The 23,767-nt window shown below is 41.9% G+C and overlaps 1 protein-coding gene across 2 annotated transcripts in view; it reads left to right on the forward strand.

Moving 5' to 3' along the window:
* Positions 1–23,767, forward strand: part of LOC124717073 — a 137,916-nt gene that overhangs the window by 21,671 nt on the left and 92,478 nt on the right. For both annotated transcript variants that reach the window (XM_047243757.1, XM_047243758.1), the window contains exons 3-4: positions 9,714–9,806; positions 21,447–21,530. In XM_047243757.1, the coding sequence (XP_047099713.1) occupies positions 9,759–9,806; positions 21,447–21,530 (132 nt within the window). In that variant the 5' untranslated portion in view covers positions 9,714–9,758. The remainder of the gene's footprint in view (positions 1–9,713; positions 9,807–21,446; positions 21,531–23,767) is intronic.

Raw genomic sequence — 23,767 nt, forward strand, 5'->3', positions numbered from 1 at the left:
AGTTTTCCTCTTTTGTGTGTTGTTAAGCAATGTTCTTTTTTTGTTCATTTCTTTTAGTTATTGCTCATGGAATTTCTTTTCAGTCATTGATATTTTTATGGCTTGTCTATATACATAGCTCCTTTATTTATAATTGTCTTCCTCTCTTGTTCTCCAAGAATGTGTACATGAACTGTTCATGAAACATGAGGGATATTGTTTAAAATTTCAATAATTATCAATTCATGATATTCTGTAAATTTTCCTCCCTAACACCCCCCCCCCCCCCCCCACTCTATTTTTTTCAGAATGTCATATCCTTGCCTGATCATATGCATTACTTTGTCTGACAATGGAAAATCCATGATGGAATGTAACAGTATTATGAAAAGGATAGTTGCTACTCTTCATGTAGTGGAGCTGCTGAGTCTCGGAGAGGCACAACAAAAAGACTGTCACATAATAAACTTTCAGACAACAAGGGATTTGTCAAAAATAGACAATACACACACACACACACACACACACACACACACACACACACACACAATGCAACTCTCATGCACATGACCACAGTCTCTCGGAGCTGAAGCCAGACTACAAACAGCACTGCATGATGGGAGAGGCAACTGGGTGGGGGTAAGAAAGAGGCTGGGGCAAGGAGGAGGAGTAGGGACAGCAGGGAAAGGGTGGTAAAGTGCTGCTGTGGCACCATGCAGGGTTGAGGTGGAGAGAGGGTAGGGCAGCTAGATGCAGTCAATAGGTCTAGAGAGAGGGTGGAGGGGGGGGGGGGGGCTTGAAGAAAAGGAGAGGAGTAAAAAGAAGCACGGGTGCGTTGGTGGAATAGGGGGATGTGCTGGAGTGGGAACAGGGAAAGAGCTAGAAGTATTGCAGGGAGAGTCCCCACGTGTGTAATTCAGGAAAGCTTTTGTTGGTGGGAAGGATCCAGATGGCACAGCTTGTGATGCATTCATTGAAATGAAGAATGCTGTGTCGGGCTCAGTAACAGGGTGGTCTAGTTGTTTTTTGGCCACTGTTTCTCTGTGGCCATTCATGTGAACTGACAGCTTGTTGGTTGTCATGCCCATGTCATTTAGAATGCAGCACAGTGGTTGCAGCTTAGCTTGTAGGTCGCATGACTGGTTCACAGGTTCCTTTGATGGGAAGGGTGATGTCTGTGACCGGACTGGAGTAGGTGATGGTGGGAGGATGTCGGGACAGGTCTTGCATTAAAGTCTATTACAGGGATATGAGCTGTGAGGCAAGGGGTTGGGAGCGGGGTTGTGCAGGGATTGGCGAGGATATTGTGTGGGCGGGAGCAATACCACCTTGGGTAGGACAATTTTCATTTCAGGCTACGATGAGGGGTAGTTGGGCCTCTGGCGGAGAATGTAATTTCGGAAAGATAAGGCATGCAAGATCTGATTTTGAACAAGCTTGGGGGGAGGGTGGGGGGAGGGGCGGGGTAATTACGGTCTGTAAAGGCCACCGTGATACCCTCCGTGTATTTTGAGAGGGGCCATTTGTCACTGCAGATGCAATGGCCACAGGTGGCTAGGCAGTATGGAAGGGACTTCCTGGTATGGAATTGGTGGCAGCTGTTGAAGTGGATGTGTTTCTGGTGTTTGATATGGACAGAGGTACTGATGTAGCCATCTTTGAGGTAGAGGTCAGCATCAATGAAGGTGGCTTGTTGGGTTGCATAGGTCCAGGTGAAACAAATGTAGGAGTAGGTGTTGATGTTCTGGAGGAATGTGGATAGGGTGCGCTCACTCTTGATCCAGATCACAGAGATGCTATCACTGAATATGAACCAGGTGAGGGATTTAGGATTCTGGGTGTTGCGAAGGATTCCTCTAGATGGCCCTTGAATAGTTTTGCATAGGATGGTGCCATGCGGATGCCCATAGCCGTACCCTGGATTTGTTTGTTGGTAATGGCTTCAGAGGAGAAGTAATTGTGGGTGAGGATATAGTTGGTCATGGCAACTAGGAAGGAGGATGTTGGTTGGGAATCTGTTGGGCATTAGGAAAGATAGTGTTTAATTGTGCTAAGGCCATGGGTATTGGAGATGCTAGTGTAAAGGGAGGTTGCATCAGTAGTGGCAAGAAGAGCGCTGTGTGATAAAGGAACAGGAACTGTGGAGAGTCAGTGGAGAAGGCAGGTTGCAGGTACAGTGTGTAAACTTTTAGATGGCAGACCTCTCCGTAGTCCTGAATCGGTAGAAGTCGGTAAACGTCGGGAGGCTTCGGTAGGCACGCAGTTTCGACTGCTGCCAACATTATGTAGCTTACTGTGTTGTACAAGGTAGCCATTGTCGTCTGCTTTGTTATTGTTTTGCGCCGTTTTTATTGAGCAGTTGTGCTGAACATTATCAAAATGAGTGAAGAGGCAGTTGCTGGCCCATCTCAGGAGTCGCCAATAACCCTACCGGTAGTCCTACGGTTAGAAGGAAACCAGTATTACGTAGTGATGCTTGCAAAATTATATTGCGTGTGATTGAATGATGCGAAAGGGAAAGAGAGCAGAAAAAATTGCTTCACCCCATTTACAAATGTTCGGTGAGAGCTGCTACGTACACAGGACAAAGCATGCGTAGCATTGGAAGATTCTAACAGTTTTCCAAGAATCGTCCTGGTGTATCACCACAAACGCCTGGCAAGAAAAGGTGAGTTTCCATTTGAGATATTTTGTCCGCGATCACTTTGAAGGAGCCCCGAATTACCTTATATTTCATTTTTATACTATATGACCTGTTAAAGTATATTTAAACTTTATAATTAATAGTTTAACATTGCGGGGAATGAAATAAAAATTGCGAGCACTGAGAGTCGAACCCGGGTCCGCTGCATGTCAAGCCTTTGCCTAATCAATTGCGCTACGCATGCTACAGTGACGTAATTGTTGAAACATTGTCCATAACTCTTTTCGGGCGTTCGGAGAACAACTCACCAAGGTTTCATTGCAATTGGATAAATGGTTTGTGAGTGCATAGTAGACAAACATACATACATTCATTTATATACATATCAATATAATGGAAGGAAACATTCCACGTGGGAAAAATTATATATAAAAACAAAGATGAGGTGACTTACCGAACAAAAGCGCTGGCAGGTCGATAGACACACAAACAAACACAAACATACACACAAAATTCAAGCTTTCGCAACAAACTGTTGCCTCATCAGGAAAGAGGGAAGGAGAGGGGAAGACGAAAGGAAGTGGGTTTTAAGGGAGAGGGTAAGGAGTCATTCCAATCCCGGGAGCGGAAAGACTTACCTTAGGGGGAAAAAAGGACAGGTATACACTCGCACACACGCACATATCCATCCACACATACAGACACAAGCAGACATATTTAAAGACATTTATATACATATTGATTTTAATGTACATGACGATTTCAGTTTCGTTTATGAACAACATTTAAAGCGAGCTTTACTTCCAAGCCTTTCGTCTGCTTTCGTGTAAGCATGACGCGCAATTTGTAGTGCCAGCACTGCAACTGGTAGGCGTGCCTTGTCCCCCCCAACGGCTCCTCTCTGCTCACCAGCCAATGCTTGCTCCCTCCTCTCCCCGCACAACTCTGCCGTCTTACAGTTAACACACTGTAATAGGCTGAAGGTGTTGGTTTGTGAGAGCAGAGATTCTTTCATTGGGGGCACAGTAACTGGCAACAGTGGGGCATCCTGGGTGGTTGGGTTTACGGACTTCAGGAAACATGTTGAAGGTAGGAGTGTGGGAAGTGGTAGGGGTGGGGAGAGAGATGGACTCTGAGGAGAGGTTCTGGGATGGGCCTAAAGATTTTAGAAGAGACTGAATATCCTGCTGGGTATCTAGAACAGGGCAGGGTTTGTTGGCGGATGAATCTGATAGCTAGTGGAGTCTTTCTGCCAGGTATTCTTGCACTTCAAGACAACAGTGGTGGAGCCTTTGTCAGCAGGTAGGATTATAAGATTGGGATCAGTTTGTAGGTGGTGGATTGCAGTTCTTTTTGCAGATGTAAGGTTAGTTTGCATGTTGAAGGATTTGAGTATGATGGTGAGGAAACATTCAAGGTTAAGAAATTCTGGAAAGTTACAGGGGAGATTTGGGGGCAGTGGGGGTGGATCACAGTTGGATGGAGGCAGGGTTCAACAATGCCCTTTGGTTGAGTCTGATTGGTAGGTTTGGTGATGAAAAAGTGTAGGGACCAGGAGAAGGAGAGAAGATCCTTAACAAATCCTGTACAATTGAATCTGGGAGTGGGGCAAAAGGTGAGGTCTTTTGAAGGGACTGATATTTCTATGGGGCTAAGGCTTTTGGAGGAAAGGTTCATGACTATGTTTCGTGTCTGGTTCTGGATTCTGTGTGGTGGTGGAAGGGAGTTTTGGAGAGTAGAGTAAATATAGTAGGTCTGTGAGGCGGGATTTTTCAGCTATGAGGGGATGTGGGGGAGGTTTGGAGGTTGTTCTAGAGGTGGTGGACAGTGGTAGTCCAAGGTGGGAGAGGGAAGTGAGCACAGTGGACAGTTTTTTGAGGTGACATTGTGCATGTTGGTCTAGTTCCTGGAGGGTAAGAGAATTTTGCAGGTGGAGAGAAGGTATTGCAAGGAGGTTTGGGCGTGATTGATATGGTTTTGCAGAACTGTGTTGGTGAGGGCTAAGGATTGGCAGAATCTGAACACTTGGAGGTCATTTTGGAAGGGAGGGTAGCAACTGGAGATGGGTAATTTGATGGTAAGGCCATTTGAGGGTATTCCATGAGACGAGCAACAACGCAGGAACGGTATGTGGGACTGGGTTCTGGCTAGGGATAAGGGTTCTTTTGTGTATTGATGCAGGTGGAAGGAGCAAGGATCCATGGTGGTGGCAATAATGCAAAAAATATATAAACAACATAGAATTATGTCTGAAAAATTCGCAGGAAACACCCAAATATGTGAGAAAAATCACAAAATGGATGCAACAGATGAAATAAGGGGAAACTAGATGAAATCTGAGGGAATGTGTCGATAGTGAAAGACGAAAACCGACTGATATTGGAGTGAAGCCACAAAGAGATCAAAGAAAAATTATAAATAAAAAGATTTTTACTGTGGGTTGCAGGTCTGTGGGTAGATAAGTGCGAAGAAGGGGGACATCAGAGGTGACTGGATTAGGTGAAATTAGTAGGTGCGAACTGAAATAGAGAGGAGAAGGAGGGGGGGGGGCGGTTGGTAGGATGAGATGCAAGGTCATGTGGCACAGGAAAGATGCACGAAAATACGGGAGAGTGACACAGGTAGAGTGATCAATTTGAAGGTATAGGGTTAATGATATCGGCAGGAGTAATGTGGGACATAAGACGCTACATCAACAATCCGTGTGGTCTTGTAGCTGTCTGTTGTACACGGCTGAGATGGTTGATACAGTGTGGCTCGTAAGTAGAGCGCACATTGTGGTTTGTGAGGCGGCAAGAGAAACACAGGAAAGAAGAGTAAGAAGGAAGGACATTGAATATAGAAATGCATTGAAAAATAGTAACAAAGGAAAACAGCTGTTGGTCAGAATGGAAGAAAAGCTGTCAGGCAAAATAAAACAATGGAAAATCCATGATGTAATGTAACAATATTATGACAAGGATAGTTGCTACTCACCATGTAGCAGAGTCGAGCTTTCGGCCAACAAGGCCTTTGTTGCAAATAGACATAACACACACAAACACACGAGGTGGAGAGAGGTTAGGGTAGCTAGGTGCAATTGGGAGGTTAGATGGAGGGTGAGGGTGGGGTAGAGAGAAGCGGAAAAGGAGAGAAGTAAAAAGACTGTGCATGATGGTGAAAGAGAGGGCTGTGCAGTGCTGGAATGGGAACAGAGGAGGAGCTAGATGGGTAAGGACAGCGACTAACGAAGGTTGAGGTCAGGAGGGCTACTTGAACAAAAGAATTATTGCAGAGAGAGTTCCCATGCACTCAATTCAGAAAGGTGTTGGTGGAAAGGATCCAGATGGCACAGGTTGTGAAGCAGTCATTGAAATGAAGAATTTCGTGTTGGGCGGCATGCTCAGCAACAGTGTGGTCTAGTTGTTTTTTGGCCACACTTTGTGTAGATCAGATGACTGGTTTCACAAATACCCCTACCTTTGATGGGATATGTGATGTTTGTGATCGGACTAGAGTAGGTGGTGGTGGGAGGATATATCGGACAGGTCTTGCATCTAGGTCTATTACAGGGATATGAGCCATGAGGCAAAGAGCTGGGAGCAGGGGTTCTGTAGGAATGGATGAGCATATTGTGTAGGTTCGGTGGGTGGTGGAATACCACCTTGGGAGGTGATATGAAACTTCCTGGCAGATTAAAACTGTGTGCCCGACCGAGACTCGAACTCGGGACCTTTGCCTTTTGCGGGCAAGTGCTCTACCATCTGAGCTACCGAAGCACGACTCACGCCCGGTACTCACAGCTTTACTTCTGCCAGTATCTCGTCTCCTACCTTCCAAACTTTACAGAAGCTCTCCTGCGAACCTTGCAGAACTAGCACTCCTGAAAGAAAGGATACTGTGGAGACATGGCTTAGCCACAGCCTGGGGGATGTTTCCAGAATGAGATTTTCACTCTGCAGCGGAGTGCGCGCTGATGTGAAACTTCCTGGCAGATTAAAACTGTGTGCCTGACCGAGACTCGAACTCGGAACCTTTGCCTTTTGCGGGCAAGTGCTCTACCATCTGAGCTACCAAAGCACGACTGCAGAGTGAAAATCTCACTCTGGAAACATCCCCCAGGCTGTGGCTAAGCCATGTTTCCACAGTATCCTTTCTTTCAGGAATGGTAGTTCTGCAAGGTTCGCAGGAGAGCTTCTGTAAAGTTTGGAAGGTAGGAGACGAGATACTGGCAGAAGTAAAGTTGTGAGTACCGGGTGTGAGTCGTGCTTCGGTAGCTCAGATGGTAGAGCACTTGGCCGCGAAAGGCAAAGGTCCCGAGTTCGAGTCTCGGTCGGGCACACAGTTTTAATCTGCCAGGAAGTTTCATATCAGCGCACACTCTGCTGCAGAGTGAAAATCTCATTCTGGAGTATTTGTTTATGTTTTAAAATTTCACATAGTATTTGGTTTCCTAAGGTCCTGCCGTATGTTCATGCTGGTAAAAACCGTTTTTGAATGTCTGTTGTTCCAGAGATATTTGAGGTGGCAGAGTTAGGTGAGGTACCCTGCATATATTCTTTCATGTGCCTCATGCAAACAGAATCTATTTTCTCAATTTTCCTCATAATGTGGGCCAAATTCCAAGATAGTTCCATCTTCTAGTCAGCTTTACAGACTGGCCCTCTTCAATCTTCTTCATACTTGGAGGAGTTTAAGGTCATTATGAGACCTCAATTTCCTAGTGATAAGACACAATTCTAAAAAAAAAAAAACATCTATCAAGATATAAAAATTTCCAATTACTGTTAAGTATAAAACATTTGAGCTCATACCACTCACCGGTAGCTGAGTGGGTAACATAAAAATCTGGTAATTTTAAAATTGTTGGTTGAAGTCTCATTGTTTGCAACTCTTTGTTTGTACTTTTATTTGAATTCCACATTTATTGTGAAAGAATGAAAAAATATTATATGTCAATAATACTGTTCAGTCTCTAGAATTAAAAACACATTTCAATTTCAATTTGATGTTTCACATTTTTGTACAGAATTGTAATTAAATGCATACTTGTATTTTCATCTGATAGTAACTAAAAATAAAAATGTTATTTTTAGTAAAAAATTATGCTTTGATATTTGTTAATTAACTTTCCCATTTGTGAATGAATATGAAGACATATAAGGGCGGGGCAAAAATATGAAAGCACCGAAAACACTATATGTACATTGCCATGTCTGATGCAGTGTAGGAAATCTTTTGGTGTATAAAATGGTTTCCAGTCATTTCAGAATGGATAAATACATATACCACTCTCCCTGCAAAATATTGGCAAGTACAGGTAACTATACTGGAGGTGGACAGCAATCGCACACTCTTCTCTCCAAAGTAGACCAGAAAGGCTAAATAGTATTGAGATTTGGCACCTGTAAAGGCCAGGAGAGACATGACAGTTTATCCTCATGCACACAAAACCAATCCTGCATGATGCGATCTGTGTGAACAGGGGCCTTGTTATCACGGTTCACAGCATCACCATTGAAGAACAAATATTGTTCATTGGGATGGATCTGATCAGCAAAAATGACATAATATTTGGCAGTAATGTGACCTTGCATAGTAACTATGGCACCTGTGGAATACTACATTATGGTTGCCCACATGTTCACCAAACCCCTGCCATGTTTCACTCTTAGAATGTAAACACGGACAAAATTGGAGAATGGTGTGAAAGAAGACTCGCCTTATCAAATGACTTTTTTCCATTGCTTTGTAGTCCAGGTTTTGTGGCTTCGGCACCTTGTTTTCCTGTTACGGCAATTTGCATTACTTGTGGTTCTGGGATTCTAGCCTGCAGTTCCCTGCTTACGGAGCTCCCTTTGTGTTGTTTTGTGCTGATAGGGTTTGTGAATGTGACATTCACTTCTGTAGTGACTTTTGCAGCTTTTGTCATGTTATTTTTTGTCAGAATCCTCTTCCGTGATAGTTTGTTGTATCACACACTTTCATTCATGTTGTGTCTTAGCATACAATATTTTTCTGCTGTTCCTGTATGCTGTATAAATCTTCGATTGGTGCTTCTTGAAACACCAAGCACTTTGGATGCTGTGGTTATGGAAGCACACACCATATGCGCACCAACAATTTTTCCACATTCGAATTCACACGGCTTCAAATAATGCACTCAGAACTACACAGAACACTATACTGACCTCAGCTGACATGTGCAATGTTTTGAGGACACTGCACAGGTGCTGCTCATGGTGAAATACAACAGTGTATCCTGCACGCTCATCTAGCATCTGCATTTGCATTCAGGCATGGATTCTTCATGCTGTTTTCATATTATTGTCCGCCTCATGTGCATTGCCACAGCTGAGATTAGAACGATGAGCTTTATGATAACTAGCCTGCTATGTTAACAGTAGGAAAAGATAGATTGTTACTTACCATAAAGATACCATGCTAAGTTGCAGACAGGCACGATTAAGAGACACTTACACATAAGTGTTTAGCCAGAGCCTTCATCAGAAAAAAAAACACATAACATTCATTCACACAAGCAAGTACACCTCACACACGCATAACCACCAACTCAAACAGCATTGTGGTCCAAGCTGCGAGAGTTGACAGTCGTGTGTGCATGAGGTGTGTTGCTTGTGTGAATGAAAGCTGTGTGTTTATCTTCTTCTGATGAAGGCTGTGGCAGAAAGCATATGTGTAAATTTCTTTTAATTGTACCTGTCTGCAACTAAGCATGTTATCTTTACAGTACGAAGCGATCTATCTTTTCCTACATTATTGATTTTCCTACCTCGAGATCCCATAGTTTGTTATGTTACACATTCAGCTACCATTGATTATGTTAATAAGCTAATATTTTGCACTTAACAGCAGTCAGAAATCATCTGAGCCCCAAATGAGACAAGTATGAAAAAAATTGAAGGTGAGGCAGTCCGTGAAGTCACCTTCTGACATTGTTCAGTCTTCCATGGTTTAGGACACTTTAAATGTTAAGAAAATAAAAACTATATATTATGTGCTTGGAAATCTGATGTGTGGCTTGTAAAAAGAGAGAACCTCCTATATATTACATACTGCTTCAGTTAATTGTTATCGGTTTATGTTTCAGGAAATAAGGGCAAAATCTCCAGTGAAGTATAGCAGCAAGGCACATATGGAGGAAGAAGAAGTTGTCCTGGGACTGATTCCTGCAGCAGATTGGGTGTGTGGTGGAACTCCTCATTCTCACTCATTGGCTTGTTAACACTTCTTGATGCGTGCAAACTAATGTGGAGAAGGTTTTGTGCAGTCTTAATTCTGGTGCAAGCTTTATTAAACGGCACATCAGTGTGAGAATAATTGAGGAGCATTTTTCAAAACTTGATAAACACAAAATTGTAAACTTCTTAGGAAACATATTTTTTAAATACATAAACAAGATAATTTAACATTTACACAGCTCTAGTAGGCATGTTTCTAGTTGTGTGTTTTACTTTTCTAAAATTTTAATTCATTATTTCAGAACTGAGGGGAAACTGCCAGGTTAGCCAAGAGCGCTAATGCGCTGCTTCCTGGACTCAGGTAGGCGTGCCGAACCCGGATCGAATTCGACCGGTGGATTAATGACGAGGGCCGGTGTGCCGGCCAGGCTGGATGTGGTTTTTAGCTGGTTTTCCACATCCCCCTCGGTGAATACCAGGATTATCCCCATGTCCCGCATCAGTTCCACGACTCACAAACATTTGACACACACTCACACTGTTTCGTGACTTACACTAGACGTAGACAGCTGGGGTATACTCATTCCGCCCCAGGGGGTATGAGGTGGCGGCAGGAAGGGTATCCGGCCACCCCTTAAAATTAAGCATGCCAAATCCGTACTTAACAGTGCTGACCCTGCAGCCCATGCAAGATAAGGGCAGTAAGTCAAAGAAGATGATTTCAGAACTGAGGGATAAAGTTTCCATGTTTTTTCAGAAGTCGATAAATGCAAAGTTAAAAGTTTTGTTAATGTTAACCATTCAAGTAGATTTTTCCCCCATTTATTTTCTATCTTTAACATTAATTATGAAGAAAGCTACTTTATCGTTAATTTTGCACAGAAATCCAATACTGTACTTCAATATAACACTTTAATCTCATCACAGTATTATGAAAAGGATTGCGACCTTTCCGACAGTCTTTTTGGTGTGCCTATCTGCGACTCATCATCTCCGCTATATGACGAGTAGCAACTATCCTTTTCATAATATTCTTACATTCTGTCCTGGATTTTCCATTGTTTGACTCGGCTCTTACTTTTTCACAAATGTTTATAAGCAAAAGTGCAACAAAGCAAAAATCCTATTGAATTGTGATACAAAATACTGGCTACCACAATACTAAACTGGAATTGTACTGGTCCCTTTCAGCAATATTCTTATAAAAATCCACTACTCCTTCTGGTGTGTTAAAATGCCTCATAAGTTTTAAGACATACTTTTTCTTTTCCTTGCTGATGATGTTCTTGTTTTGAAGGTGGCTGCTTTCCTCATTTATTCATTGCAGTTTCTGAATTTTTGTATCTCAACGTAAGTGTCCAATACTGACAACAATACCTCCTTCTTAGACTTTTCTTAAGCCATCACTCTGTGAGCAGTTATTTTGAAATGCATCTTTGATCATACGGCTTTCAGTGCATTAAACTTGAGATCCACTGTTTCACAATCTTATCTTAGTATTTTGACTATGCCAAGTTGTTCCATCATTTTATAGCTTTAAGCCGGGTGAAGAATATCTTCCTTTCTCTGGTAGTCATTATCCATTCTACCAATCACACTGTCAGGATTATAGCTGTGATCACAAATAGAGGAATATGTACCAGTCCATTAAATTATCTGCTTTCTTCCATGAAGACCATTAGTGTGCACATCATAACACATTTTTAATTTTGACTGGTACAGGAGTTGGAAAAAAATGGATCATTTCCTGGCTGGGGCACCTCTCAATTTATGAGAAAATCCAATAGAGCAGAGACTACTTTGTTGCATCCTTTTGGTCCTTCTGTTTCCAGCCAAATATAAAAAGCAATCCCCTCCTTTGTCTGTGCTCGGGAATGAATCAAAATGCACAAATTGTGTAGCGAAACCTGTCTTGAACAGATTACTTCATCTACCTGAGAGGTTTGGTATTAGCCGAGTCTGTTGTATATCGAAACATTCTTTAACCACATTTGGATTTTCTGCCTTCATTATTGTCGAAAACTTTTTTTGCACACAGTTGGTGCAGCCTGTGGTTTTTTATTAATTGATTCTTTTTCACTAGATCTTGCTCATTTTGAGAATGTGTTTGTGCATATCTCTGATGTTGCTTGAAATGTTGCAGCACATACGGATACTATCTGGTGAACTTCTTTCCTTATGCTGTACTTGATCAAAACAGTACTCTCCCGTTTTGCTTCTTTCTTGATGTCCCTCCTAGCTGACAAACCTGGGTTGAACTGTGCAATAACCAAGAGTTAATGTTGTTGTGTACATGCTAATTTATTTGTATTGTCACTTCTGGCAGCAAGTGCTTGCCTACAGTTTATGTTGCATTTTTCTTCTTTTGCAGAAAACACTGTCACTTTATTATTGTCAGTCATGTTCTGTATTGCTTTTCTTGCTTCAGGTCTCTCAGAAGCAAAGCACAGTTTGTGTTAATTGAGTTTTGCTTTAACTGGCTGAGAGCAAATACCGAGTTTTGCAAAAACTTGTGGCTTACAACAGCAAATATTGGCATTTGATGAAGCCATTTCAGCAAGTCATGCATAGTAACAAGCTTGATTTGCAACTACAAAAATCTAAATTTTGGACAGTTTTATCAACTTTTGCAATAAGGCTCCTCAATTATGATAAGATGGAGTCTGCCTAACATCTCGGGCTGTAGTGTGTGACAAATTTAGAGGTTCACATTTTCACCAAAATCCATGCCTTTAGTGGATATTAAACAATAAATGCTATATAAATCATAAATATAATGGAAGTCTTCTAATGATACCCATTGTGTCCTGGATCTACTGGAAAAATAAAATAAGAAAACAAATGTGTTTTATTTTCAGAAATTATCTTTTTCTTAAAAATTAAAATTCTGAATTGTAGCATATCTGGATTGATTTAAAAGTTTGTGAGTGGAGTCATTATACTCATTCTGTAGAACTACTTCTTGACAATGTAGGAAAAGATGATTACTACCTACCATAAAGATGACCTGTTAAGTTGCAGACAGGCACAATTAAAAGGCACTTACATAAAACTTTCGACCACAACCTTCATCAAAAGAGAAACACACACACACACACACACACACACACACACACACACACACACACAAGCACAAGCACACCTCAGGCACACATGACCACCATCTCCAGCAGCTTGGACCAGAATGCAGCTGTCACATGGAATGTAAGCAGCAGTCTGGATGGGGCAGAGATGGGGAAGGGATAGCAGTGTACAGGTTGAGGGAGAGAGTAGTACTGTCTGGCAGAGTGTGCAGGGACTAGACTGCCAATAGGCACAGCATTGGGATGTTGTGGGGCAGGGAGGTGGGGAAAACAGAGCGAAAAAGGAGAGGTGTGAGGAAAGATGGGCTGGTGCATTGGCAGAGGGCAGCACACAAAGAGGGTGGGAGACAAGAATGGGGAGAAGGTGAAGGACACAGAGGGTGGAAACTGTTGGGTGGAGGGTGTGGGAACAATATCTTACAGTAGGTTGAGGCTGGGATAATTATGAGAGCAGAGAATGTGTTGTGAGGATGACTCCCATCTGTGCAGTTCGGAAAAGCTGGTGGTAGAGGGGAGGATCTAGATGGCTCGGGTAGTAAAGCAACCATTGAAATCGAGCATGTTATGTTTAGCTGCACATTTTGTCACAGAGTGCTCTACTTTTCTCCTGGCCACTGACTGGTGGTGACCATTGATACTGGCGTACAGCTGGTTTTGGTGCAATGATTACAGCAGGCTTGGTATATGACATGCCTGCTTTTACAGGTCGCACGGACCTTGATGGGGTAGGATAAGCCTGTGATGGGACTGGAATATGAAGTGCTTTGTGGATGGATTGTGCTGGTCTTGCACCTGGTTCTTCCTCAGGGATATGGTCCTTGTGGCAAGGGTTTGGAATGGACGAGGATGTTGTGGAAGTTGGATAGGTGATTGACACCACTGCAGGAGGAGTGGGAAGGATCTGAAGTAGGATGTCCCTCATTCCAGGGTATGATGGTAGGTGAAGGATACGGTTTAGTTGTTTCAGTCTGGGGTGGTACTGGGTGATGAAGAGGGCACTCCTTTGTGGCTGGTTCCTGGGCGTGTGCAAAATGGCACAGGGTATCTGTTTGTAGGTCTGGGTGATAGTGCCTGTTTGTGAAGATCTTGGTGAGACCCTCAGCATAATGGGCAAGGGAGTCCTTGTCACTGCAGTTACGCTATCCCCAGGTGGTCAGGCTCTAAGGGGGGCATTTATTGATGTGAAGGGGATGAGAGCTGTCAAACTGCAGGTAATAATATTTGTAGTTCATGGGTTTAATGTGGACAGAGGTGTGGATGGAGCCATCAAAGAGGAGGTGGTCAACGTCTAGGGTGGTCACATGCTGGGTTGATGAGTACCAGGTGAAGCGGGTGGGAGAGGAGGGGGCACCTACAGGGCACCCTCCTGTGCCAACCCCATTAATGGGCCATCTAGAGGAGACATTACTAGCATTCCAAAATTCCAAACCCCTAGTCTGGTTCAGATTCATTAGTGATATATTCATGATCTAGATTCAGGACCATGACACCCTGTCTTCATTCCTTCACAACCTCAACACTTTCTCTCCCAGCCACTTCCCCTGGTCCACCAAAACTCAGCATATCACCTTCCTGGATGTTGACCTCCTCCTCTCTGATGTTTCTATCCACAACTCTGTCCACATTAAAGCCACTAACCACTAACTGTACCTGGATTTTGACAGCAGCCATCCCTTCCACACCAAAAAGTCCCTTGACACTGCAGTTTGTTGGCATTAAGCTAAGCTTAAGCTTCAGTTGACAATACATGGCTGGTATATTAAAGTCGTGTTGTACATATGTACTGTATGGTATGTATCGGAGATTCACATTTTATTACTCTCAATTGTCTTAATGTAATGAGCAGTATGAGACACTCGTACTGCCTACCATATGTACAAAGGAATTTTTTTTATTTATCAGGTCATCAGATGATGAGATAATCCTGCAATGTCTTTACAAGAAACAGTAAAGAAATTCAAAAAACATCTATGAATATTTTTGAGCAGCCTTACAGTATTTTTAAACTATATTTAGTAATTGCTGTGATAATCTGCCATTGCTCTTTAAGGATTTTCAATTGAATTTAGAGTTGAACAATGTCAGCAGGAAGTCAATTGAAAGTGGAAACATTGGATGCTCCCTTGGCCAGGGGATTGGCAAATGAGGACAATCAAGAGACATAGTTTGTGTGTTATGTGCCTACTTTCAGACTGAAAAAAACGTAGTGGTGGTCCGCTGTTCTCCATCGATAAGGTAATAGGTAGAACTGCTACAGCTTTGAATGTAAACAAAAGCACTGGTATGAAGACTGGGTAGCAAATGTTCAAGAAATGAAAGGAAGCTGGAGAAATGTCAACATTTAAAATCCCGGAGAAAAGATGTATGGATAAGTGAATTACTAATATCTATTTATGTAAGGAGGATGTGATTTGTCATCATGTTTATGATTAAATGACGACTAACTGAAACCCTCAGCTGCCGACAGGTGTTGTTGATATACCTCGATGTGGAGACCTGAAAATGTGTGCCCCGACCGGGACTCGAACCCGGGATCTCCTGCTTACAGACGCTCTATCCATCTGAGCCACCGCAAGGGATACGTCCCTGCAGTCGTGCTATTCGTCTGTGTCCTTCGGTGGCTCAGATGGATAGAGCGTCTGCCATGTAAGCAGGAGATCCTGTGTTCGAGTCCCGGTCGGGGCACACAGTTTCAGCTCTCCACATCGAGGTATATCAACAACACCTGTCGGCAGCTGAGGGTTTCAGTTAGTCATCATTTAATCCAGGGAAAAAGCTGCATGGTCATCAACAGTATTCTGTTCTTTCGAGAACAGTTACTGTCTTCATATATGTTTATGATTATTAATTCAGAAAGGAACATCTGACACTAGGCAAGTTATTGGTCACACTTAAGATGTCAGAACTTTTACAAGGTAGCTACACATAGTTATTCACAGTTTTTCACTATGGATATTTCCGTGGCCATAAACTGTTGATGGCGGTGTCGGATATAGCTGCGTGGCGATGCCAGATTTTAAGGTAGATCCGTAATGTGAATATTGACAAAGTTGTGGCTTGATGAAAGCTGACTCAGTTGTGGTCACTTTGTCAAGCATGCACAGACAGACGACACAATTAAAGGAACACTGGAAATGCCTTCTGGCAAATGGGATGGATTTATTCTCCTTCATGCAGGCATCTGGAAAGGTTTTCTCCCAACCAATCCCCTGCTTTTTAAATCAAAGAGTACTGGAGAGTGTGTGAAGATACGAACCACCTTAAATTGATGAATTTGTTTGCAGAATCACTCATACAAAATCCGGGAAAACCGTCAATAATTGTAGATAATGTTCCTTATCATTCAGCTGTTGTTGACAAGGCACTTACTGTGGCAAAGCAGGAGAAAAAAATGACTGTCTGACGTCAGTGTCATAACATTGATGTAAGTAATAACTTTCAAAAGGTGGAGCTTATAGAAAAAAAAATCTCTCTCCATAAACCACAGTTGTCCATGTACAAAATTGATGAACTGGTAAAAACATATGGGTGTACAATCATTAGGCTACTACCTTACCACTGCCATTTCAACCCAATAGTGTTAATATGGGCCCAAAGTAAACGTTAAATTGCCAGGAATAATAATAAATTTACCCTCTGCAGTTGAAGCACTCACAAAAGAAGCTGTTAGGAACAACACCACTGAAGACTGGAAAAAAAGCTGCCAATCATCTGCAGAGCATTATGAAAAGAGCTGGCAGAATGAAGCTGTTTTGAAAACTTCAGTGGAGGAGATGTTGTTGTTGTTGTGGTCTTCAGTCCTGAGACTGGTTTGATGCAGCTCTCCATGCTACTCTATCCTGTGCAAGCTTTTTCATCTCCCAGTACCTACTGCAACCTACATCCTTCTGAATCTGTTTAGTGTATTCATCTCTTGGTCTCCATCTACGATTTTTACCCTCCACGCTGCCCTCCAATACTAAATTGGTGATCCCTTGATGCCTCAGAACATGTCCTACCAACCGATCCCTTCTTCTGGTCAAGTTGTGCCACAAACTTCTCTTCTCCCCAATCCTATTCAATACTTCCTCATTAGTTATGTGATCTACCCATCTAATCTTCAGCATTCTTCTGTAGCACCACATTTCGAAAGCTTCTATTCTCTTCTTGTCCAAACTATTAATCGTCCATGTTTCACTTCCATACATGGCTACACTCCATACGAATACTTTCAGAAATGACTTCCTGACACTTAAATCAATACTGGATGTTAACAAATTTCTCTTCTTCAGAAATGCTTTCCTTGCCATTGCCAGCCTACATTTTATATCCTCTCTACTTCGACCATCATCAGTTATTTTGCTCCCCAAATAGCAAAACTCCTTTACTACTTTAAGTGCCTCATTTCCTAATCTAATTCCCTCAGCATCACCCGACTTAATTAGACTACATTCCATTATCCTTGTTTTGCTTTTGTTGATGTTCATCTTATATCCTCCTTTCAAGACACTGTCCATTCCATTCAACTGCTCTTCCAAGTCCTTTGCTGTCTCTGACAGAATTACAATGTCATCGGCAAACCTCAAAGTTTTTATTTCTTCTCCATGAATTTTAATACCTACTCCGAATTTTTCTTTTGTTTCCTTTACTGCTTGCTCAATATACAGATTGAACAACATCGGGGAGAGGCTACAACCCTGTCTTACTCCCTTCCCAACCACTGCTTCCCTTTCATGTCCCTCGACTCTTATAACTGCCATCTGGTTTCTGTACAAATTGTAAATAGCCTCTCGCTCCCTGTATTTTACCCCTGCCACCTTTAGAATTTGAAAGAGAGTATTCCAGTCAACATTGTCAAAAGCTTTCTCTAAGTCTACAAATGCTAGAAACGTAGGTTTGCCTTTCCTTAATCTTTCTTCAACAGTAACAGTGATAGTGATATTTCAGGTATCCATCATAGGATAAGGGATGTCTGGAATTTTTCCATTATCGCTAGAGAAATGGAGCACTGTTGGACTCAGCTGCATTTTTGGAGTACACAATTTACAGTTGTAATTAGCTATGTAACAAAATTATATTGTTGTAAGTTTTAAAATTGTAATAAGAAGGTTTTATTTGCAACTAATTACAAATGAAGTTCATCTTGGGAATTCACTCTTTATCACACAAAATAAATAGTACTGTTTACAGTGTGATTGCTGCAGTACTGAGGCACTGCGTTTTTATTTCTTTTTCTTTCTTTCTTTTTTTCTTTTTAATCACTTTTGTTCCTTCTCAAAATATGAGTTGACCTATGTAAGATTGGTTTTCTCAAATTGATAAACCCACATAATCTTATATTTTGTTGTGTCAGAAATAAGAGGCGGATGAGAGAAATTGGTAATAGGTTCATTACAAACCTAGTGATCTATTTCCCTTAATGAAACTGTATGGGCTGTTGATTAGTACTCGGTGTGCAAGCAAAGCATTATGCGTCGTATTTAACTCAAATTATTTTGCATTAGAGATCTCCAATGGAGTCCTTATTTGGAACACGCGAAAATCTGATGTAGTCGTAAGATTTTGTTTGCATAATGTCTTCTAACTTCAATAGCAAAACAGTTTCTCGTATGTTGAAAATTTGGTAATGTTGTCAGAAAATTAATTTTTGTAAAAGTGTCTGGAGGTAAAACTGAAATCAAAACATAGTGTAACTCTTCCAGAACAAATTGATGATAGTTTCATATTTATACCTTGAATAATTTATGATTTTGAGTGAGTTGAATGAAATGTGTGATTATGCTTGTATTGCATTCTGGACATGTCAGTTCTGCTCTGTGCCTCCATGTGCTCCTGCGAAGTGTCAGTCCTAAAGTAATTTTGAACAGACTACAGTCGTTCCCTCTGCTTCTCCACTTGTAAATTGAGTGAAGGAAAAAGACTCTCAGAATGCCTCTGTACAGGTCCAAATTTCTCATATCTTGTATTTGTGGTTCTTACACAGTATGTATTTTTACAGCAGTAGAATCGTTCTGCAGTCAGGCGGCTCTCTAAATTTTCTTGAATGGCGTTTTACCAAAAGACCATTGTCTTCCCTAAAAGGCTTTGCTTTTGAGTTATTGGATCATCTCTGTAATACTTGCGTATTGGTCAACAAAACTAGCAGCATACCTCTGAATTGCTTGTGTCATGATGAATGAAAAGTAAATGAATATTTTTATCCAATAAATGCCAGGCACTGGAGGATATTGTTGTCTTTCAGAAAATTGGTGTTGGCTGTGGACCCCATTGCAGATAAAATAGAGCAGGAAACAGTTCAAATGAAAATTGTCTGAAACTTTCTGGCAGATTAAAACCATTTGCTAGCATGGACTTGAACTCAGAACCTTACATTTTGCGGGCACTGCTATTACTGATTGAGCTTTCCAGGCACGGCTTGTGACCCATGACATGTCCTCACAGATTACCTTCCTCTCACAGTACCCAAACTTTTGGATATCTGCAAGACTAGAATGCCAGCTACAGAAAATGGCTCAGCCACAGCCTAACAGTTGTTTTTGAAATGAATATTTTACTCTGTGTGAACTGAAAGCTTCAGAGAGATTAAAAGCTGGTGGATTTCTTGGATCCAGGAATGTAATATTTGAGTTGCACTGTCAACCATTGTCAGAGTGAAATCATGCATTTCAGAATCGCAAACACAGAAATCTGAGGTCCAAAAAGGTGCTACCGTTTTAAGATGCTGGTCTCGCTTTTGGGAGGATGGCGGTTCATTTGGCTGCCCTGGTTTTACCCTGAACTTTGCTAAATCACTCAAGGCGAATGATAGGATGATTCCTTCAGACAGGTCACATCCAGTTTCCTCCTCCGATCTGAGCTTAAACTCTGTGTCTGATGAACTCATCCTCTACCTCCTCCTTTACACATCAATAAATGGTTTGCTTCTGATTGGTTTGAAGGTTGTTGAACTGCTAAAGACTTCAGATTAGATCATACTGAAATCCTAGTTGTCAAATCTTAAGCGTAGAGCTTAAAAATAGTTTTCCTGTAGTACTTAACTCACTGTGTGAATTTCCCAGTTAATTTTTGTCTTTGTTTATTCTGATCTTTCGAGCCAGTTGGTCATTCTTTTCCCTGAATTCACTGTTTACAGTGAGTAGAGTCATTTACATTGAGTGGAGACACACATTGAGATGACAAAAGTCATGCAAAATATACACATATACAGACGGCACAGTATCACATACACAAGGTATAAAAGAGCAGTGCATTGGTGGAACCAGCATTTATACTCGCGTAGTTCATGTGAAAAGGTTATTGTTATCGCCGCATGACAGGAATTAACAGACTTAGAAAGCGGTGCTAGATGCACGGGACATTCTGTTTTGGGAGTCGTTAGGGTTGGAAATCATTAGGGTATTCAATATTCCAAAATCCACAGTGTCAAGAGTGTGCCAAGAATACCAAATTCCAGGCATTATCTCTCACGGACAACCAGTGGCCGACAGCCTTCACTTAACGACCGAGAGCAGATGCGTTAGCAGAGAGTTGTCGGTGCTAACAGACAAGCAACACTGCACAAAATAACTACAGAAATCAAAATGTGGGATGTACAACGAATGTATCCATTGGGACAGTGCTGGAAAAGTAAGGCATTAAGGTCTGTGGCAGCAGACGACCAATGCAAGTGTCTTTGCTAACAGCAGGACATTGCCTGCAGCGTCTTTCCGGGGGCAGTGACCACATCAGTTGGACCTTAGATGAATGGTGGAAAACTGTAACCTGGTCAGTTGAGCTCCGATTTCAGTTGATAAGAGCAAATGGTAAGGTTCGAGTGTGGTGCAGACTACACGAAGCCGTGGATCTGAGTTGTCAACAAGGCACTGTGCAACATGGTGGCAGCTGTGTCTACATGGAATGGACTGGGTCCTCTGGTCAAACTGAACTGATCATTGAGTGGAAATGGTTACGTTCAGCTACTGGGAGACTTGGAGGAAATTTGCAGCCATTCAAGGATGTCATGTTCCCAAACAGTGATGAAATTCCTGTGGATGACAATGCATCATGTCACCAGGCCACAGTTCATCATGTTTTATTTGAAGAACATTCTGGACAGTTCGAGCAAATGATGTGACCATCCAGAATGCCTGACATGAATCCCTTCGAGCACTTACGGAACATATTGGAGAGGTCAGTCTGTGCATGAAATTCTGCACCAGCAACACTTTAGCAATTATGGTTGGCTATAGGTGCAGCACGGCTCTGTATTTCTGCAGGGGAATTGTGACGACTTGTCGGGTCCGTGCCACACCGAACTGCTGCACTAAGCCGGGCAAGAGGAGGTCCGACCCGATGGTAGGAGGTATCCCATTACTTTTCTCACCTCATTGTAACTGAGAACAAATGTCAGCATCAACATGTGTTAGTAGGAAGTTACAAAACCCACAAGCATAGCCAGTTTCTAATTTCAGTTTTCATTGAGTGCACTTTCTAATCACATCTAGTTCTATTTGCACAACATTTATGTTAGTGAATAAGTTTTTTCTTTAACCTAGATGAAATTTACCAATGTTACTGTTAAATGTAGCCTCCACCCAACAGGTGGAGAATCGGCCTCTCGAGGAAGGAGGTGAAATTGAACTTGCAGCAGTTAAGAAGTTACAACATTGCTTGGAAGCTGATCAGGTAACCAAATTAATTACATTTTCATAGATTAAATTTAATTCACCATTGAGGTGTATGTTGTTATTCTTCTGAAAACATTTATTCCTAACTTAGGGAATTAAATTAGAAAAATGTGAGCATCAGTCCTTACTGTGCATAGTGTGCGTTGACAGGAGTTACTGTACAGAATGAACGAGAACTCCACTGACAAAATTTCAGTAGTTGTTCGGGGATATTTTCTGAGTATTTTGGTAGAAAGGACCTGTGGTCTCTCGTGGCTCGTCACAAAGTAATCGCATTTCATGCAATCTCTTACCGCAGTTATCTTCGCATCTGCATTGCAGTGAAATTACCTGCACATCAGTGCAGATGTGACAGTATGGGTTGCCGTGCCTTGTTGGGAAATGAACTTGTTTCATTCATTTACATTACTGGCTGTCGACAATGGTAATGCCCACATCATCCTTGTGCTTATCTCAGTACTGCTCTATTCTGTCTTGGGTGTGTTTTTCCAGCAGTGTTAGTTGTACGTTAAACACAGCAGTATGGGTAAATTTACTGGTGGAAAGTTGTCCGTAATGCTCCTTGTGTGTGGAATCGCTGAATGCTGTGGAAGAGTGGCACGACAGTGTTTTACTGAGCTGTTCCCCCAGTGACAGGAACGGTGTCACAGCGCATAAGGATTTGTGCATTGGGCTGTGTTCTGTATTTTAAGTCTTGGTAATTTTTTATTACAAGTTTCTTCACTGTTGTGAAGATATTTTCACAGAAACAAATGTAAATGGGGTAACAAAGTGAAAAAAATCCTAATTATGTTATTACTCTGTAATAATTATATTATTACTCTGCATGAGTCCCTTATACCAAGATATTCAGAAAACACCACTCAACAGGCTCTGAAATGTCATCATTGGAGTTCTGGTTCACCCTGCATATTTGTGAAGGTAGATAATGTGTTAGAAATTGAAAATCAGCTGAGTAGTGAATCAGGAAAAACAGCAATTATTTCAAAGTAGTGACTTAGTGCACAAAACCAATTGTAATGTGTGTTCTGTGTACTTATGTTCCTATAACAGTTTTATCATTGTAAAAAAGTGATTGTGTGTGTATGTGTGTGTGTGTGTGTGTGTGTGTGTGAGAGAGAGAGAGAGAGAGAGAGAGAGAGAGAGAGAGAGAGAGAGAGAGAGAGCAAAAATATATATTTAATTTTTACCTTGAGTAAAAGAGACCACTCACTGAACAGCGGAGGCGTTCAGTTGCCAAGAGGCACACACAAAAGAGAATAAAAACTATACTGTTTTTCAGAAGAGCTAGAGTGCGCTTGGGACGGGTCGGATGCCTGTCCCAGTCCATGTAGGTGATAGGAATTTATATGTTTGGGAATCATATCCTGCATTGTTTTGGTGAACACCCAGCAGCTTGGTGGCTCAGAGGGCCTCAGTTCGACCCTTGGACTATCGGTGCTGTGGCTGAACACTCTGGCAGGTGGTCTCATTAGGATGATGGTGGAGCAGTAGTGGTCTCATGGCAGAAGCTGGCACTGTGAAGATGCTGACTCAATTATTGACCTGGTCAGGTGGCCAGTGTTCATGTACACCAAAGCGTGCTGGGTGTCTCGAACATTAACTGAGGAACAACTGTGTGCTGTGCATCTGCTGGTATGCATATTCTGACACCTACAGCACCATCTGTTGGTCAAATTTTTGTCCAGTTTTTCTTGTTGCAGCGTTTCCTCCGTGTCAGTAATATGCTGTTCAAACTTGATGTCATTATTATCTGTGGTTCTCTTTCTACAGCATTTAGTGCAAGTTTTTTATTCACAGCCGAATGGAGGTTACTTTCTGAACCACCCTCATACTATCCAGTAAAAATACAATGATTCCTACTTGTGACAGTTCGCCTTCTTTATTTCTTCGTTGATTGTCCTCGGTGTCAACATACTGGCTGAAAAAGTACGGGGTGGAAGTGCAATACTGTCTACTGTAAATGATGTAACCGATAGATGCACAGTTGTGTTTCACAGTCTTTTACTTTCACTATTCAAAAACCCCCAATAATACACAGTTATGTGGCCAGTGCACTATTATTTAACTTTCGATAAGCCTAATTAATTGGTTGCAAGTGAACATCCACGTACTGCTACAATAGTTTTTTGTTGAACATGTATGAGCAGTAAAAACTTAACCACAAAGTTCACAGTTCTTGAAGAATGGAAAGCTACATATGGAGCAGACACTGTCACTGTTTTAACACACGGC

The sequence above is a fragment of the Schistocerca piceifrons genome, chromosome 9, assembly GCF_021461385.2.
Source record: "Schistocerca piceifrons isolate TAMUIC-IGC-003096 chromosome 9, iqSchPice1.1, whole genome shotgun sequence".
Taxonomy (NCBI): domain Eukaryota; kingdom Metazoa; phylum Arthropoda; class Insecta; order Orthoptera; family Acrididae; genus Schistocerca; species Schistocerca piceifrons.